The 16246-nt window shown below is 56.6% G+C and overlaps 1 protein-coding gene across 1 annotated transcript; it reads right to left on the reverse strand.

The window, feature by feature from the left end:
- Positions 1-1846: 1846 nt before the first annotated feature.
- On the reverse strand, positions 1847-16003 carry HRH2 (histamine receptor H2). Its single transcript, XM_009472196.2, has 4 exons — positions 15596-16003; positions 8284-9811; positions 4555-4716; positions 1847-2634 (listed from the first exon to the last, which is right to left on the reverse strand). The coding sequence occupies exons 2-3, from the start codon at positions 9378-9380 to the stop codon at positions 4698-4700; spliced, it is 1116 nt and encodes a 371-aa protein (XP_009470471.2). The 5' UTR covers positions 9381-9811; positions 15596-16003; the 3' UTR covers positions 1847-2634; positions 4555-4697.
- Between the last annotated feature and the right edge of the window lie 243 nt (positions 16004-16246).

The following is a 16246-nucleotide window of genomic DNA, read 5'->3' on the forward strand; positions in this document are numbered from 1 at the left end:
ATCGATGCTGGGATTAGCTTGTACGATGGCTGCGGTGACAGCAGTGACCTGGAGCGGCAGCTTCACCCTGCCTGTGCTTGCACTGTGCTGAAGCAACGTCACGGCCATGCACCGAGCGGTGTCAGGCCTCTGCCAGCCCGGTCAGGGGCTTGGGGCGGCAAAGCTGCAGACAGCAACTGCCACAGATGTTCTGCATTTTGGATTTCTTCCCCTTCCAGCCTCGTTAGTATTGAAATTAAAAGCAAGTGTTTGTGAATTGGTAGCTGTTCTCCAAGACCCTAATTAGCAAATCTCTTCATCCCCTGGGGCTGCAATCTAATAATCAAAAAAAACCCCAACACCCAAACAAGCCCCAAACCTTGTTTGATGGATCGGGAGTGTTACTGGAACAGTCGGAAGCGGCTCTTCCTGCTTAGTATGGTAATTAAACACTTCAATTGCAATTATTTTTGCAATTAGATAAGTCTCTAATTGTTATCATAGGTGGCAGGGGTTTGGGTGTGTGTTTGCCAGTTCTTCCTCCCCGAGCTGGCGTGAAGCGTGGATGCTACAGGCGATTCGAGGCCTGCTCCTGCCTGGTTGGTTTGGAGAAGATGGGTCCTCTGCTGCGACGACTCCTTTCCTGCCTCTTTGCAAAGAACAGCGCTGATGAGGTAACGTCTCCTTCTGCTGGAGGATGCTCGCTCCTAACTCCCTGTCCCCTGGCCATGCCAGGTAGGACCAGGGAGGGGACATTGCCTGCCAGGGCATCGCCTCGCTGTGGGTCTCTCCCTGCCTGGGGGTGCTTTGGTGGGGCTCAGCGCTGACGGGCTGGGTGCTGTGGGGCGCTGGGGCTGCAACCCAGCCCTCCGTGCTCTCTGGAAGCCATTTGCTCTTTGCAATCACTAATTATTAGTAGAAAGGACAAATCCACAGAGCTGAAACTAAACGCTGTGGTGGCTCTGGGGGTGACGGGGGGATTGGGGAGCTGAGCGGGGTCCTGAGGGGACCCCCGCCCGAGCCCCGGGGGTGTTGGGGGCACCCAGCCCGGGGGTGTTGGGGGCACCCAGCCCCGGTGTTCGGGGGCACCCAGCCCGCGGTGCTGGTGGGTGAAGCCCCGCGGTGGGGCCGGGCGCGCAGGTCCGTCGCCGGCAGCAAGCAGGGGGAGCTCCGAGCCTGCGCTGCCGCCGCGCCGGCCCCTGCTCCTCGGGTCCTGACACTCAGCCGGTGGGTGTCAGGCACCCCGGCCTGGCCCCGTGCAGGGACCCCCTTCCAGGCACCCCCACCCGCCCGGAGACCCCCGAAGCTCGGGGCAGGAATGTGCCAGAGCAGCTGGAGGGGCACCTTGGGCTGAGCTCTGCCCTCGCCCGTTCCCCCTCCCCGGGCAGAGCCCCAGCACACATGAAACCAGCTGGCCTGGGGGCTCAGCACCCTCCCTTCACTGGGGGATGCTGCAAACAGGGGTCTGCCTGTCCCCCGCTGTGCCTTGGGGGTGCTGTGGGGTGCAGAATGAGCACGCTGTGCCATGGGGTGATGTGGGTCAGGCTTATTCCAGGAGGAAAACTCTTGCCCCACAGCACAGCAAAGGATCCTTGTTCGTTCCTGGCCTACCTGGTCCTCACTGCCTGCTGCCCCCCTCTTCCCACCAGCTCAGGGACCAGGGGGGGATTGCCTAGCCGGTTCCACAGGGCAAGGTGCTCTCTGCAGGGGTTGCCAGCCCTGTCCGGGGCAGCTGCAACCCGTGTCCTGGGGGCTTGTGCTGTGTGTGGCCAGGCTCTGTCCCAGCTGAGGGATGGGGATGGGACAGCAGGGTATAGGGGGACAGGGAGGCTCTTCTCAGGACAGAGCAAATAAATCAATCACCTCATTTTCCCTCTGCGTTAAATAGATTTTTATACCATTGATGACTTCTGCACAGGCTCAGTGCAGAAACATCCTGTTTTGGCAGTTGTAGTGTTGAGCTGTTGGGGAGGGCAGAGTCTGGGGACAAAACCCGTCTGCTTAGTGTCTCCAGGGAATCTCTCCTCCTTGCAGTGGGGCTGGGACAGGGGGTGTGAAGCAGACACAGAGACAACTGCGATGATGCCCAAACCTCCCCAGCGTGGGAGGCAGGCTTGCCCCAGTGTGGGTGCTGCAGGACTGGGCGTCCTGTGCCTGGACATCCAGCACTCGTGGCTGCCGACACCTGCCGTGCCTAGCCCTCCTGCCACATCGCCTGCCCCTCTGCCAGGGCCCCTGCCCCCTCCGAGGGGTAGATACGGCCCTTGGCCAGGGCACAAAGGAGGGTAGTGCCTGTGCTCCCCTTCTGCATCTTAGGCTGGTCTGTCTGGCACCGAGACCTTGACCACAGCCCCTTTTCCTCCTGCCCTATGTCCTCTCAGCCTGACCCACTGCCCTGGGGAGGGCAGCCTCATCCCGACCCTGCCGAGGGCACGTGCTGGCTCCTGACCCAGCTCCTTGGGCACCACCGCTTGCCAGTGCCGGGGCTTGATGCTGGAGGTGTCATGGCCCCGATGGGGCAGGGGAGAGGCTCTTCTGCAGCTCCTCCGAGGGCTCTTCAAACACACCACCCTCCTGGGAAGAAACTTGGGTAGGCAAAGGCCTCTGCAGCAGTGTCTGGCGATGGAGCAAATGCTGCGTGCCAGAGCAGGGATCCTGCAGGGGAACAGAGAGGGAGTTCAATGGCTTTGCAGGGTGCAGGTGGGTCCCTTTCCCCTCCTTTCATGCTCCCCAGCATAAGGGATGCTGTATTATGCACCCACTGTGCCTGGGAGGGACCGTGGTGTGATGCTGCAAGGATGCTCTCAGCAGAGCTCGGCTGTATGCTGAGTGCTGACTTGCCCCAGTGTGGGTAAGAGCAGAGCCGAGCAGGTTCACGTCACCCCAGGACCCATCATCCGACATCCCTCTGAGTAACATCACTTTGCTTTGTGGCTTTCTCTGCCTGCTCTTGCCATCCGCTTGGCATCAGCCAGCAGCGGCGGGGCTGTCACCTCTGCAAATAGCTTGATAGAAGTAGGTGTCCTGGGATGGGCGGTGCTCTGCTCCTGGGTGCTCCTTCTCCCATGGCCCCTCTCCCCGCCGCTGCAAGTGGGTCAGGGACTCTTTCGGGTGGGTGTCCCGAGTGAGGTGATGTTTCCTGTCCCCACCCCCATGGCGCAGAGAGGAAATCTGTGGCCACACCAGAACCTCAGATCTCCTGCAAACCTCTTCCCCCAGACCGACTTTGCTTCATTCTGCTGATTAGATTAGCAATCTCTCAGGGGGACGGCTGGTATTTTGCTTTTACCTCATGGAAACTAAATGGGTTTCGGAAGATATGTGCAGCACAGAGAGGGAAAGTATGAAGCAGAAGAGCTGGAATTGGTGTCCCCTCCGCCCCTGCTGTCTGGCAATGACAGCAGCAGAGATGACTCTGCCTTGCGTCTGCGTTGCCGGGGAGTGTCTGCCCCGGGGAGGTTTGCTGTGAGCTGTCGAGCCCTCCAGGCTCGGGGTTTCACGCTGGGGCCATGGCGATGCTGTTCCAGGGAGCAGCCTCTGCACTGTGACCTCCTCCCTAAGTGATGCTTGTGCCTTGGTATGTCACATCGAGGGACTCGCAGCCCAGCAGGGCATGCCAGTGTCGTGGGGACCTCGCTGCCCTGCCCTGCTCCCAACACCTTGCTCTCCAAGCCTCTGGTTCTCTTTCTGCTGATGGGCAATGGCATTTCCAGCGCGGTTCGTGGGGAGTCCCTCCGAGAGGTGCAGGCTGATGCTGTGCCCCAGGGCGGGGTGCCCTGCGCTCTCCTGCAGTAGCCCCAGCTCCCTCCCAGCCACACATGTGGGCAGGCAGCACCAGCTCTCACCGTCTCTGTGACCTTGGCTAAGGTTAGCAGCGCTCAAGGTGCAGCAGGGACAAGTATACTTAGCTTTCAGCATGTGGGTGACTGTATTTTCCCCTCCAGGGCACAGTCGATACGGGAGAGCCCAGGTTATCAGCATGCAGCATTGGAGGGAGAGTGTGTGGAGGTCAAGGTGACCTTGCCTGGCTCTTGCTGAGAAGGGCTGCACAAAGTGGCTCTCTAGAGCTGAGAGGCATCCCCATGCATGGCAGCCGTGTCCTCCAGCCCAGCACCGCTGGGAGAGAGCGGCAATGCCTGGTGCAGCATCAGCCCCTCACCCTGGGAGCCCTGCCAGCATCCCCGCGAAAGCTGCTGGCAATTTATGTGGAGCTGATGTAGGCTTGCATGAAAATGAAGCGTGCTGGAAATCCACGGTCTGGACACAGCTGCCTCTGCAGCGTGTGGAGGGACAGGCAGGACGCAGGCATCTTCCAGGGCATCGCAGGGCGGCTGTGTAAGCCCACACCCCCAGGGCAGCCGGGGGTGCGTGGCTCTGTGCACCTCCCCTGCGCTTGGGGCTGGGTTTGGAGAGCAAATGGTGCTGGAGAGAGGATGCACCTCTGATGGTATCACCCTCTGCACCGAGTACCATCAGGATGGGGTGGCTGGACCAGGGAAAATGCAGTGGGTGTTGCAGCAGGGAGAGCTGCCCCCTCCCCTCGTTTGCACCCAGGGACCCCGGCCCCATACTCACCCTGCAGCCCTTGCCTCTGCTGTTGAGTTTCTCCCTGAGGAAAATTGAGTGTTTTCCTTTCAACCTCACAGGATTTCGGAAGAGGGCAGCCAGGAGTTGAAGGCTGGGAGATGTGGGTCCTAGGGCAGTGGGCTGGCTGAGACTCACGGGAGAGCTCTGGTGCTGGAAAGGGTTAAATTACACATAGACAAGACGGAAAAGAGAGAAAAAGAAGAGATCAGTTGGTCGGTGCCAGCCTGGTCGAGCCTGGCTTTGCTCTGTGGAGCACTATGTACCGTCTACCTGGCATCTGCCCGCTGAGGCTGGCAGCCGGGACAGGCAGGCTGGGGCAGGCACGTCATGACACGCATGTCATGACTGGGATGGTGATTCTTTCCTATGGGAACTGGCTTCTCTGTGCCCATATATTGTGGCCACGGTCCTGGCCCAAGCTGCCCTGAGCACAGCTGGTGTGTGCTAAAGGGTGATGTGGAGCTGCTCGCTCAGCCCTGGCGTTTTCTGCCTGGTACCTCCCCGTTAGTGCGGAATGCTCCTTCTCTCAGGCTTTTCATCTCTCCAGACCTCAGGGACCGGTCTCTCAACCTACAGCCATGCCCGGTGCTTGGCACGCTCCCCTTCAGGGTGCTGGCCCACTGCAGTGGAGCAGGTTCCTGAGGTCCATCAGGTGTCGTGCATCCAAGTAGTGCTTTCCTTTACTGGTTTTGTGCGAATTGCCTCGCCTCTTTGGTGCCTGCTGGGGAGACAGAAGCAGCTGTCTTCCCTCGAGTCCCTGCTTGGCCCTGCGCTCTCCACCCTACCTGGTCCTCACCCATGGAAATGCCCCCAGCCCTTTAACAGCTGTGGTGCTATCCTGTGGTGTTTTGATTTCCAAAGCAGCGATGACTCTGACTCCCTGTCCCTGCTCCTGACACCCCTGAGACTGCCTGCAGTTCTCCAGTATTCCCACTATTGTTTGCTGGTCTTTTCGCTATGCCTCATAACAGGAAAGAACATTGTTATTAAGGGCAGTGGCTCAAAACACTGCCTGTTGTGCTTTCCCCTGAATGACCCTGTGGAGCTGCTCCGAGCTGAGCTCTTCTCAGGTCTGGTCCTTCTTATATGGGGGGGTTATGAGTGTGTGGACTGATTTGTGTTGGTCTTTCTGTTAACGTGGCTGGGACAGACAACTGGGAAGACTATGCAGAAGGGAAGTGGGGAGAGGAACCAGCTTGGTTCGTGCTTGGGGTGAAATTGGCTGCCAGGCTTTTGGTGTACAGGTAAATCCTGTGCCCACCTGTCTTGTGTAGTATTAGTTGATCCAGATCATCTGCCAACAGCAGATGTCTACATATCTGACTATGGAAAAAGGCATTGGAAGGGGCCCCACGCGATCCTTAGTGCATCATTTCTGTGAAAGTGAGCAGGCTAAAAAGAGAAGTAGAGAAAGTAAAAGCAATAACTGATCATTCGGTGCATGAGCAACTCTTATCTGATCGCGAGCAGAAACCACAGCAGTGGTGCTGCGTAGGATGGGGAGGAGATCTCTGGATTTAGAAAGGTCAAGAAACACCCCCGTGCTTGAGTCTTCCTCTCTCGCTTCCCCATGGTTCCTGTGTGCTGGTGTGGCACTGGCTGCCGCTTGCCCTCCAACCTCTTGCACCCTTGGGAGCAAATCCAGCTACGATACTCATTGGGCTTGATTTTAGCGGTGGGGGAACTTCACCTCGCAGAGGTGAGGATGGTCTGGAGCCATGCGCCGGGTCCCTACGCTGGGGCTTTTGCCAAGCCCTGCTGGCACGGGGCACCCTCATGCTGAGTTTGGGGATGGAGGTCCCCTGGCTGCCACTGACCCCGGCGTGGGCTTTGGATGCAACTCCTATAGCAGGATCAGGCCCTCTGGGGAACCGGAGGAAGGACCTTGTCTACCTGGGAAAGCTGGGAAGGGGAAAGCCAGGAGGAGGCAGGCTCCAGTGACCCTGACCTCCGCCCAGGGAACAGAAACCCATTTTTCTTCCCCTTTTCTTTCCCTCCATCTCATTATTCTCCCTTTGTGGTAAGGCAGCACTTTGAGAAGTTGTTGACGTTTTTCTTCTCTTCTCTTCTCCCTCTCAGCTGCGTAGACAAGTCCTGCCAGCCCGTTCCTCTTGGCCAGCTCTCCCTGGCCAGCTGCAGAGCCCCCGTGCATGAGCTCCCAGTTTGCCCAGGAGCTGCACTTTTGTGTGAATAAACAGCACAGCTGTTTCTTCATCTCTGTATGTTTGCAGAAGCATGTCTACCATGACAGGCCCCTGTTCTCCATATGTTTTTTATACACCTGCAACTATGTTTACCAAATGCTATACCTTTGCATTCTTTATTAGTTCCTCAGAAGCTGAAAAGGCAGCCCCAGGAGCCGGGGTCTTCTATTTGCGCTCATCCATCCCCCTGTGTCTCCTGGGGCAGGCTCCCCTGCCCCAAGCTGCCCCTCTGCCTTGGGTAAAGTCACATCTGAGCCCCAGGGGAGGCACGATGCCGGCTGAGCCTTTTGGATGGCTACCTCACGTTTTGGATGACCTCCTTACGTTCTCCTTTTGGTGACTTGAGACTGTGTCTCTGGGACAGGATCAAGGGCATGTGCCGCAGGAAAGCACGAGTGCGGCTTCTTTGCTGGCACGCTGGGAATAGGGAGTCAAAGGACTCCTTATCTATGGATGGAAAGTTTCTGGGCTGCTTATCAGGCACTACCTAGAAGTTAGTTTGAAGTGTTGGGAGCAGCAGTTTGCACCGTGGCAGACAGCACGCTTCTCTGATCTCCTTATGCTCACGTGGGTGAATGTCTCTGGGCAAGGCAGTGTGCGGGTGGCCCAGCCCTGCGGGGACGTGGGTGGCCAGGGAGGGGACTAGTGCCACAGCTGGGCACAGAGCTCATCTGCCTTGCACCCATCCTGCTCCCTCACTGCACCCGCACCCCTCCGAGGGGCCCGATCCCCATCACATGCTTGAGGTGACACCCAGGGATTTTTTGGCTCTAACTTTTACATGGGTATTTGTATTTCTAAAAGCATTTGTCAACCTAATTTTGGCTATTCTTGCTCCTTTCCATAGATGGGAATAGAACTTGCTGTTGGCTGAATTTGCTGCTGATGTAAACGGGCTGCTGAAATGCTGAGGGTGTGTGGCTTGGCCGGGAAGGGAAACTGCTAAGCCCCTCTGAGCCAGATCTTGGCCACGGCAGGGACTCGCAGCCTGACCGCAGGTGCCTCACCTCCGTGCCCCAGGGCTAACACCCTGTTGCCCACCTTGTGCTGGGCAGTCGCCTTTCCCAAGCTCTCCACAGCTCTGCTGCGTGCCCAGGCTTTGCCTGCCACCTGAGAGTGGGACACGGCCGGTTTTTGAGAGCAGTCGCGGCTAATAGCTGCACCCTGTTCTGTACAGCAAGTTCTGGTGGCAGAAGTGTCCCCCTTACCCAGCAAAGCCAGGGACGTTTTGTGCTCCCTGTGAATGTGTAGTGATTGCAGTGGTGGCCAGCCACTGGTGAAGCTGGAGCAGCTGGACCTGTGCTGCCAGCACGGAGGGACCTGAGCTGGGTCCCTGCTGGTGGTGATGAATTTCTGAGTGGCTATGAAGAGCAGGAGTTGTCTGGGCAACGACCTCCTGCTGGGGCATGGGCTCGTTGCTTAAAATTTCATGGACGACTTGGGGTCCCCACCTCTGCCTTCCTCTCTGGGGATGGACCTACCACCAAAGCCCTACATGTAAGAAGGCTCTTACCTCTTGAGGGCTTCATCGGTCAGCAAGATCCCCTTCTTCATCTCCAGTTTCAGGGGTTTACCCTCCTGCTTGCCCTGGCCCTGCCTGCAGCTCCTGCCCCTGGACTGGGCCTTCTGGACAGGAGGCAGGCGGGAGCTCCTGGGGCCCCCAGTCCTCCAGCAGTGCAGCAAGTGCTGGTATGCTACTCGGAAATCCCTGTTGAGCGTCCCGTAGAGGATGGGATTCAGGGCTGAGTTGGCGTAACCCAGCCAGAGGACAATGGACATGGGTGTGCCTTTCACCCTGCTGTCCCCCCACATCCCCCGGTACGTGAACACTGTGAAATAGGGGAACCAGCACACAATGAATGCTCCCAACACCACTGCCAGTGTCACGGTGGCTTTGTGCTCTTTCACCATGGGCGGCATGGGGGCGTTGCTGCTGTAGCACCATGTATGGTTTATTCTCTTGGCTTGCTCCCTCGCTATCTTGAATATCCGGTAGTAGGTGGTGCACATGATGACCAAAGGGATGTAGAAGGTGAGCAAGGCGTCCACTAGTCCATACACAGTATTCACCTCCAGCATGCACTCCTTGTTGCAGTTGGGGACTGTGTCTTGGACTGCTGTCCCGTTGGCGTTCCAGCCCAGGTGGATGGGTAGGAAGGAGACCATCAGTGAAACGGTCCAAATAACAACCAAACCCACAGCCACTCGGGAGGGAGTGACCAGCTGGCTGTAGCGGAGTGGGGTGGTGACCGCAAAGTAGCGGTCCAGGCTGATCATGAAGAGGTTGAGGATAGAAGCCGTGCACAGCATGACGTCCAGGCTGGTGTAGATGTTGCACAAAGTGCTGCCGAAGGGCCACTCTTTGGCGAGTTCATAGAAGGCAGAGAACGGTAGCACCAGGAGGCCCAGTAGCAGGTCAGTGATGGCCAAGGAGACGATGATGCAGTTTGTCAAGCTGCGGAGCCGGCGGTCAAGGGTGATGGCCAGGCAGACGATGATGTTACCCAAGAGGGTGATCGCGATGAGGATGGTGAGGCAGGACCCGACCAGCAGCTGCAGGGGGAAGCTCATCCTTTCTTGAGAACTTGTATGGTTGTAACACGGATCCATAGTGCAGTTGCATGGATAGAGCAGTCCTGCTCCCACTGGCTCCAAAGCTACTTGGAGTGAGCCTCTACCAGGCAGCCCTAGAGCCCTTTCCAAAGCGACCTTGGGCCTACAGTGACCTTGGAGAACATTGCAGAGTCACCTCACGTGTTCAGCCTTGTATGCTAGGAATGACACAGTCTAGGGAAAGAGGTGGCCTTGCGACTCGCTTGTGCCCGTTGCTCACATCTGGGAGCTCAGTGCTGGAGCTGATCGCCTGCGGCAGCTGCTGGTGGGTCTCAACTGCTCCCTTTTCCTCTCCTGCCTTCTCCTTTCCTCTGAGCGACCATGGGGTCAGGTCCTGTGGGGTCTCACGCGCTCTGCATGTTTGGTTGGTAACAGCGATCAGCAGTGCTCCAGCCAGGAACAGAGCTTTGCCACCTCCCGAGGACAACCTGCAAAGAAAGCACCAAGTCAGAGCTGCAGTGGGCGAAGGTCCTTTGAGCTGCCCTTCAAACCTCTCCAGAAATGGGGCGTCTGCACCTCTCTGCATGCCTCAGCCCACTTAAACCTGAACTGGAAATTCCCTTGGCAGCTAGGCACACATCCCTGCCAGCCGGCCTCTCCCAGCCCCAGGGGTGCCCACGTAACGCAGGGTTGTTGAGAGAAGGGCAGGGATTTTAGAGGCACCAAGTTCCTACAAGCTTACGATAAAAATGAGGACTGTGAGGATATGAGGAAAGTGTTTTCCTGAGAAAGCAGTGCAATTTTCTTACGCAGTCTAGCAAAATTAGTCACCACTACGTAATTTCTGAAGCTCGGCTGTGGCTATGTCATTAAAGTCTGCCTTTGTATCTACACTTTGCAGCAGCTCAGGCCTTGTGTGGGTCCCTGCTGTCAGCAACCACGCTGGCTCCTGCGGCCTGGAGGGGAAATCCTCGCTCTGCGCAGGGCCCTGGGGGGAAAGAGGAACCTATTTATCGGAGGCGCAATATCCTGGGGAGAGGAGGTGGCTGGAAAGGGCTCTGACAGCTTTGTCAGTCCCATTCCCAGCAGCTGAAGGGCAGCACAGAGATTTGTTTTTCAGGGAGAGTTTGGATGGAGCTGTTCCTGCTGTGGGACAGGGACACAGAGTGGAGAACATCCCTTGTAGGCTTACTTTTTATGACTATTTTCTGTCTGGATGTAAATAACAAAAAGCTGTATTTTGCAAGGGCAGAAACACAGCAGTCCTCTCTAAACCTCCAAAAGAGCTTTAGGCTGCTGATTACAGTGGTCTCCAGGACCACTGCTACTAGATTCAAAGGGGCCTCGATTCCTGTGTGATTGCAAGCAACACCCATGTCGGGAAGGCGCCTAAAGGGAAACTGAGGCACTGCAGGGACGAGAGAGAGAGGAGGCTGAGGAGCCCAACTGCCTGCGCTGTAGCTGTGGTTTTCCCCCGATGCACTTCCCAGGTGAGGTGATGGGTCTCCCCACCCTCCCCGATGTGCTGGTGGGGGAGAGCTGTGCCAGTCCCCGTGGGTGGTGCAGGACCCAGCTCCCCAGGCTCTCCGCAGCCCATGGAGCGGGAGCAAAGCCCTCCCTGGCGATGCACAGGCTTGTGCAGGAAGGTAGAGCTGATTCTCCGCAGGGTGCAGCAGGCTGCAGAGATGGAGCAAACAGAAGAAACTCCAGGAAAAGAAAAGGTCCAGCCTTGGCAGAGGACAGGGGTGAGATTTGAAAGTTAAACTCACCCTGCAAGAGCAAGATAACGATGTGGAGCAGGCTGAAATACTCTTCAGTTGGTTTATGTCTTTGAATGAACGTTAAAGGCATGGGGGCCAAGAGGGAGACTATACCGGGGAGACTGCATGAGTAAATAACCACTGATTGCCAGGAGCTGTACGGTGGGGACTGGACCGGTGAGATTAGAGACGATACCTGCAGCCCTGCTGCTTCTAAAGGAATTGAAAGTGAATTACAAGTGATGAACTGGCCTGTGGGAAGCTTTCTGCTGAGCAGAGCAAACTCATTGCCAGACAGGGGACCCTCTGAATTTGGGTGCTGGGCTTAAGGCTGTCAGGAGAGGGATGTGCTGCTTTCAGCTGCGGCGGCAGCATGCGGAGCGGTTCCTCACCTCCTGCTGCAGTGCAGACTCTTGCCATGGAAAGCTCTTTGTTCGCGCACAAAAGGAGCGTGGAACAAGCTGAGCGCTGCCTGCCCGCTGACGGCAATGACGAGAACAGGTTGTTCTCAGAGAAGGGTATTTCCAAGTGAAAGGGATGTTTTTTCATTGCTCCCGACATGTGGAAATGGCAGGATAAATTATAGGGGGAGTAGCACACTTAGAAAATGCTGTGGGTGGATCGCAGCCTCCTGCGTGGCTGCTTCACCACACATCAACAACCTGCTCCCGCCACCAGCTCTCGCAGCTCACGTGGGCTCTGCTGGGGCTCAGCTCGGGCTCGGCTCAGGCTCTGCTGGCGGGTCCCAGCTCCGGCCGTGTCGGCGTGCTCAGCACCCGCCGCAGTGCAGCCCTGTGCTGCAGCCCTGGCCAGTAGTTTTGTTTCTTATTGCTTTTTCTAATTAGCTCAGGGCAAGAAATGATCACTTTTTCTTCCCCCCCACCCCTGGGCAGGGATTAGAAAGTGTTTCCAAGTGAGATATGGGGCCACTGGGCTGAGCTGTGGAAGGAAGGAGCAGGGGTCCCTAAACAAAGGGGACAGAGGTGTCCCCATCCCTGCAGAGGAGCCCGGGTAGAGCTGGGCTCTCGGCTGCTTTCAAAGCCCAGGCACGGGCACCCTCCCTGCACACGTGGGCTGCAGGGCTCGGCTGCCTGCACACCCGTGGGACTTTCTTCCTCCAGGAGATGGGAGAGGACCTGCCGCCTGCCAGCTCAGACGCGGGATGTTGCAACCCTAACTGTGGTGGGGGTGTGAGAGACTTTCCCTTACCCTTTGGCCAAATTATCTCATGGAAACATTCCCTCGAGCGATTGCAGCTTCCGGATGTGGCTTTGTAGGAAAAGCGGGCTGGAGGGCTGGTGTAGCCTGGGGGGCTGTGGGGTCAGCCCGCTGCCGTCGGAGCCCAGTCCCCAGGGCGATGTGCCCAGCTTGGGGCTCTCTCCTGGAGCATTGGTCCTCTGGGACTCCACATCTGCCCCTGGTTTTCTGCCCAGGTCACTTGCAGCCACCTTTAATACCAGGTCCTGTGTCCTCTGCTCCTGTTGTGTTTTGGCAGAGCGAGTTCATTTCCTCCTTGATGTATGAGCAAGGCAGCTGTTTCCCATGGCAGCCTTTCTAGCAATAGCCTGAATAAATGATACCCTTCCAGCCCTGTCTCACCAGGCAGCTTTTACATTTACCTGATTATCCTCATTAACACAGCCTGGACCTGTTCCTAGTTCAAAATCACCCTCCTGACAGTGAGGGACCAGAGCAGGGCATCACTTCTGGGTCATCCTTTTAGTGCCTTTTCCAGTGGTGCTGGTGCTCTGATGGATGCTATCTCTGCTGTGAAGACTTGTCAGATTGCATTTGTTTTGTTGCAGTCATCCTGGGGTTCCCTAAAAGCCAGATATTTTTTCTATGGTGTTTTCAGCTGCTTAGAGTAGCAATTTTTGCTGTTAGTCCCTAAGTGTATGAACTTGTGCCAGCCCCTTGTGTTTCTGTCGATTTTCGGATCCTCTGGTTCTTCTCCTGCATACTTAGTCTCTTGTCCAGTTCAAAACTTCTCCCAAGTTTCTCAACAGTACATTTTTTTCTTAGAGAAACTCCCATTTTCTGAGCCAAAATCACTAATGAAAACCATTACATAAATTTTATCTTTAGGCTGATCTTTAAGGAACTCTATTAATAGCCTTCTCCAGAGCATTAATGATCCTTCCATTGTAATGTACTATCGTCTCCCCATTAGCCTCCTTACAATTCTCATAGTAATTCCTGCCTTCTCCTGCCTGGATAGATATTTTCTGCTCTGTTGCAGCCCATGTTACATTTGACCCACTGTGTTCCCATTTAAAATGGCAATTATCTCCTCTGGGGAGGGGGCTGTGATTTATCCATGGGAAATTTCTGTTGCATTTTACCCTTTTATTCCTCCTCCCCATCTTTCAGCATCGTTTATTCTAGCACTTTGTACACTTTTGCAGTAAGACGAATGGGATGCAGCGCCTGCTCCAGCACCATAGGTAATACATTTGCTGCTCGCCGTTCATGTGCTTCTACTGCTGGTATAATAGGTTTGTTTAAAATCTGTTAAAAGCCTAGGTACATCGGCACCACGAGCGGATACATGGGCAGAAAGGAGCACTCAGTGAGAGCCTGAATGCGGCAGCCTGTCTTTGGGAAGTGTTTCCCGCTACCCGAAAGGGCACCGACAGCGATGGTTGGGGGCTTGGGAAAAGCTCGGCATGAAGAATTTTAGCTCCATCCTGGGGACCTGAAATGTCACTCCGCCTCCTGTGTAAGCTTCTTTCCGAGCAAAGTGCTGGCAGAAGTCACTTAGGAGCAAAGCAAATTCCCTGGCCCTGCAGAGCTTGCAGCGGAGCGTCATGGCTTTTTCTAAAATTACGTTCAAGTGCTTCCAGAGATTAAACATCTGGGCACGCTGTGAGAGGTACTTCAGCCAAGGCTGTGAGATAGGCAGGAGGGTGGGGATTTCTTCTGGTCTGAAAGAGGGTGTTTGAGGTTCGATGGGGGGAATGGGCAGGGCCGGGAGCTGCAGGGACCCTGGCAAAGGGCTGTTTCGATCCCGTGCCAGAGCCATGAGCCTGCCTCACAAGACCAAATTTGCTGAAGTTGGGGCTTGAAAGCAACATGAGAGGGGACATATGTGAGAGTGGGGTAGAAACCAGCTTGCCCTGCTGTCCGTGGAAGGCTTTGGTGAGGTTGTGGGGTTGTTTCTTGTTTATGAGCGGCCTTTCTGCAAGGGCTGTACTCTTCCCCACGCCTCCCATGCGGTGCTGCACCCCGTAGCATCCCCCGGCATGCCTCTGCGCTCGGTGAACCCCATTGCTGGAGCTTTTGCTCCCTTGCTTCCATCTCTTCCTTGCAGTTGCTCATCTTCCCCTCTGCTCCCCGGGGCAGGGCTGCTGCTTGTGGGTGCTTGCCCATCCAAGGTGCCCGGTGCCCTCATTTGGGTGGGTAGACATGGCTTACCCTGCGATCTTACAGGTGCATGCAGACAGTTGCAGTCTCATTTTTTGCAGAGCCCCTTTGCAAACTCTCTGGGGCTGTGGGGGGACCCCGGGGTCCTGCCTGGCTGTGCCCCCCCCGGACACTTTTGTCCCTGCTCCTTGGTGTCCTCCAGAGCCTGGTGCTGTCTGCCCCATCCCAGACTGAACCCTGACTGATACGCAGCAGCAATTACTGCCTCTGGTGTGAGCAGAGGGGCTGGGGGAGGCAGGACACAATTCCCATCACGGCCACCAGCCCCCCATCATGCTCCCCAGGAGGAAGAGGGCTCTGTGGGTAAGAGGGAGTTCATGATCCCTGAAAGCAGCAAACCCGAGCGCTATGCGGAAACCAGCATTTCGAAAGTTTGCTCTGCAGAGGGTGTCCCGGAAAGGCAAAACTGAAATCAGAGGTGCTAGGCTCAGGGGGATGCGTGGAGCTGCGTGAGTTCCCAGCAGAAGTGCCAGGGTTCAGCCTCCTGCCAAAGCCTATTCTGGCTGGGGGTCAGCGGGCACTGCATAACCCCGGGGACCACCCACCCCTCCTGTGCCAGTGCTACAGCCCAGCTTGGGGGTACCCTGCCCCACAGAGCCAACCGTGCCCCCAAATGGGGCAACCTGTGCTCCAGCAGATGCCCACCAGCTGCCAGGGTGCGGAGGGCTGGATGGAGGGGCTGGGGTGCTCAGAGAAAGGGCTTGGGCAGCTCGATGCAAGAAGTTGGCTTAGCAGCAAACCACACAAGGAGGCTGCTTGGGCAGAGACGCTTCACACCTGCAAATGCTTAGGTCAGGGCTCTGCCTCTGTGCCTTGGGCACACTCCACCCATATCCCCTCTCTGACCCTGATGTTCTCGGCTCCGGCGGTCCCCACCGGCAAAAGTCCCCAAACTGGCCTTTGCACAGCAGGATGATGATAGTGCAAGGGTCCGATGAGCGACACCCTCCTGCTCTGACCCGGGTGGCCCATTGCAGGGTGCTTAGCACACCCTAACCTCAGCGAGGACCCACCAAACCCTCTGAGATCTCACCTAGAAAGTGATTTACCAGCTTAACGACTGAGCAAAAAGTAAGGCAAAAGCTTTACCTGGGAAAGGTGCTGCTCTCTCGCAGCTCCTGATCAGGTGGGAGCCCTCGGTGGCTGTGCTGCTTCCAACTTTCCCCCGGCGTGCGCGGCTCAGTTTGTGAAGGCGGCACAAGTGGGTGGGATCAGAGCTCTGAACTCAGACACCGAGGTTATCATCCGGCAAATTTGAAATGCTGAAAGTGAGCTGTACTGTGGGCACGTAATGTGTCGGGCTCCACCAAGCCGTGCCAGGCACAGAGATGGGTGTGGGACGCCTGCTGCCTCCGGCTGCTGCTTCCTTGCGTGCTACCGTCACCTTCCTCGCTAACATTAAGGTTTCGGGGCTCTTGCTGCTTGTTTGCCATGTGCAAACCCTCCCTCCCGAGCGGTTTTCTGCTGCAGATATGCCGGGAGGCCTGACTCCGTCACTCGCTCCTCCCAGCGCAAGCCTGGCTTTGCAATTGGTGTGAGCCCCCTCAGAGCAAGCCCAGCTGAGCCTGGAGCTGGGCTGTCTGAGATGGCTCAGAGGCTGCAGAGAGGATCGAAACTCTCCCGTTACGTTGGGGCGAGATAAAGAAAAAAGGGGGGGGGCTAGCTGCAAAGCGGGAGGAGGAAACTGGAGACCAGCCAACACTGGGGTGCAAATTTGCTCCTTGTGCAACTGAAGGCGGC

This window comes from Nipponia nippon, unplaced genomic scaffold, assembly GCF_047370975.1.
Source record: "Nipponia nippon isolate SJK-2023a ecotype South Korea unplaced genomic scaffold, ASM4737097v1 scaffold_17, whole genome shotgun sequence".
Lineage (NCBI taxonomy): Eukaryota > Metazoa > Chordata > Aves > Pelecaniformes > Threskiornithidae > Nipponia > Nipponia nippon.

Bases quoted from the DNA above. Each gene is read 5' to 3' on its own strand.
- HRH2 (XM_009472196.2), bottom strand. From the start codon at position 9,380: ATGGATCCGTGTTACAACCATACAAGTTCTCAAGAAAGGATGAGCTTC.